Source organism: Octopus bimaculoides, chromosome 11 (assembly GCF_001194135.2).
Source record: "Octopus bimaculoides isolate UCB-OBI-ISO-001 chromosome 11, ASM119413v2, whole genome shotgun sequence".
NCBI classification, from domain to species: Eukaryota; Metazoa; Mollusca; class Cephalopoda; order Octopoda; family Octopodidae; genus Octopus; species Octopus bimaculoides.
The window spans coordinates 43159425-43160938 of record NC_068991.1 but is presented as its reverse complement, the minus strand read 5'-3'; the positions used below and the strand labels follow the sequence as shown (position 1 = coordinate 43160938).

At 44.6% G+C, this 1514-nt stretch overlaps 1 protein-coding gene across 2 annotated transcripts in view; it reads left to right on the top strand.

Moving 5' to 3' along the window:
- LOC106873167 (prolyl hydroxylase EGLN3) overlaps positions 1–1514 on the top strand; it is a 65032-nt gene that overhangs the window by 48425 nt on the left and 15093 nt on the right. Inside the window, exon 5 of one of the 2 annotated variants that reach the window (XM_052971761.1) lies at positions 148–572. The exons of the other annotated variant lie outside the window; for it this stretch is intronic. Coding sequence (XP_052827721.1) covers positions 148–155 — 8 coding nt within the window. The 3' untranslated portion in view covers positions 156–572. Of the gene's footprint in view, positions 1–147; positions 573–1514 lie in introns of those variants that run through there. 2 annotated transcript variants of the gene reach the window in all.

Sequence of the window (1514 nt, the reverse complement as noted above, 5' to 3'; positions counted from 1 at the left end):
TATATATGTATGTATGTATGTATGTATACAGTAATCCCATGACTATTGGGGTTGTTACGTTCCAAACCCCACCCACGATAGATGAAAATCTGCGAAGTAGAAACAGTACTGTACTCTTTTACTCTTTTGCTCTTTTATTTGTTTCAGTTATTTGATTGCGGCCATGCTGGAGCACTGCCTTTAGTCAAACAAATCCTCCCCAGGACTTATTCTGCAAAAGCCTAGTACTTATTCTATCGGTCTGTTTTGCCGAACCACTGAGTTACAGGGACATACAAACACCAGCATTGGTTGTCAAGCGATGGTGGGGTGGGGTCAAATACAGACACCCAAACATGCACACACACATATACGACAGACTTCTTTCAGCTTCTTTCAAATCCACTCACAAGGCTTTGGTCAGCCTGAGGCTATAGTTGAAGTGGGACTAAACCCGGAGCCATGTATATATATATTTTTTCATTTTTGTAATTTGTATATATTTATTTTTTTATAAATGCAAAACAACACCATGGAGGAATCAATGTGAACTTAATAATAAACCATGATAAGTGAATCATGAGGATTACTATATATATATATATATATATCATCATCATCATCATCATCATCATCATTTAACGTCTGCCTTCCATACTAGCATGGGTTTGATGATTTGACTGAGGACTGGCGAACTAGAAGGATGCACCAGGCTCCAATCTGATCTGACAGAGTTTCTACAGCTGGATGCCCTTCCTAACACCAACCACTCCGAGAGTGTAGTGGGTGCTTTTACGTGCCATCGACACGAGGGCCAGTCAGGCGGTACTGGCAACGGCCACACTCAAAATGGTGTTTTTTATGTGCCACCTGCACAGGAGCCAGTCTAGCGGCACTGGCAACAACCTCACTTGAATGTTTTTTCACGTGCCACCGGCACAAGTGCCAGAAAGGCAACGCTGGTAATGATCACACTCAAATGGTGCTATTTACGTGCTACTGGCACAGAAGCCAGACAGCTGCTCTGGTAATGATCACGCTTGGATGGTGCTGTTAACACTCCACTGGCACAGGTGCCAGTCATCGAATTTGGTTCAATCACCATTTCGATTTCACTTGCCCCAACAAGTCTTTGCAAGCCGAGTTTAGTGTCCAATGAAGGAAGGTTGGCATGGGTGCCAGTCGTTGAATTTGGATTGATTTCATTTGCTTCAACAGGTCTTCTCAAACAGAGTTTAGTGTCCAATGAAGGAAAGGTACGCATAAGTGGGCTGGCTACACCCCTGGCAGAGGCCTCGGATTACGGTCTCACTTGGCTTGCTGGGTCTTCTCACGCACTGCATATTTCCAAAGGTCTTGGTCACAAGTCATTGCCTTGGTGAGGCCTAATGTTCGAAGGTCGTGCTTCACCACCTCATGTCAGGTCTTCCTGGGTCTACCTCTTCCACAGGTTCCCTCAACTGCTAGGGTGTGGCACTTTTTCATACAGCTATCCTCATCCATTCTCGCCACATGACCATACCAGTGCAATCATC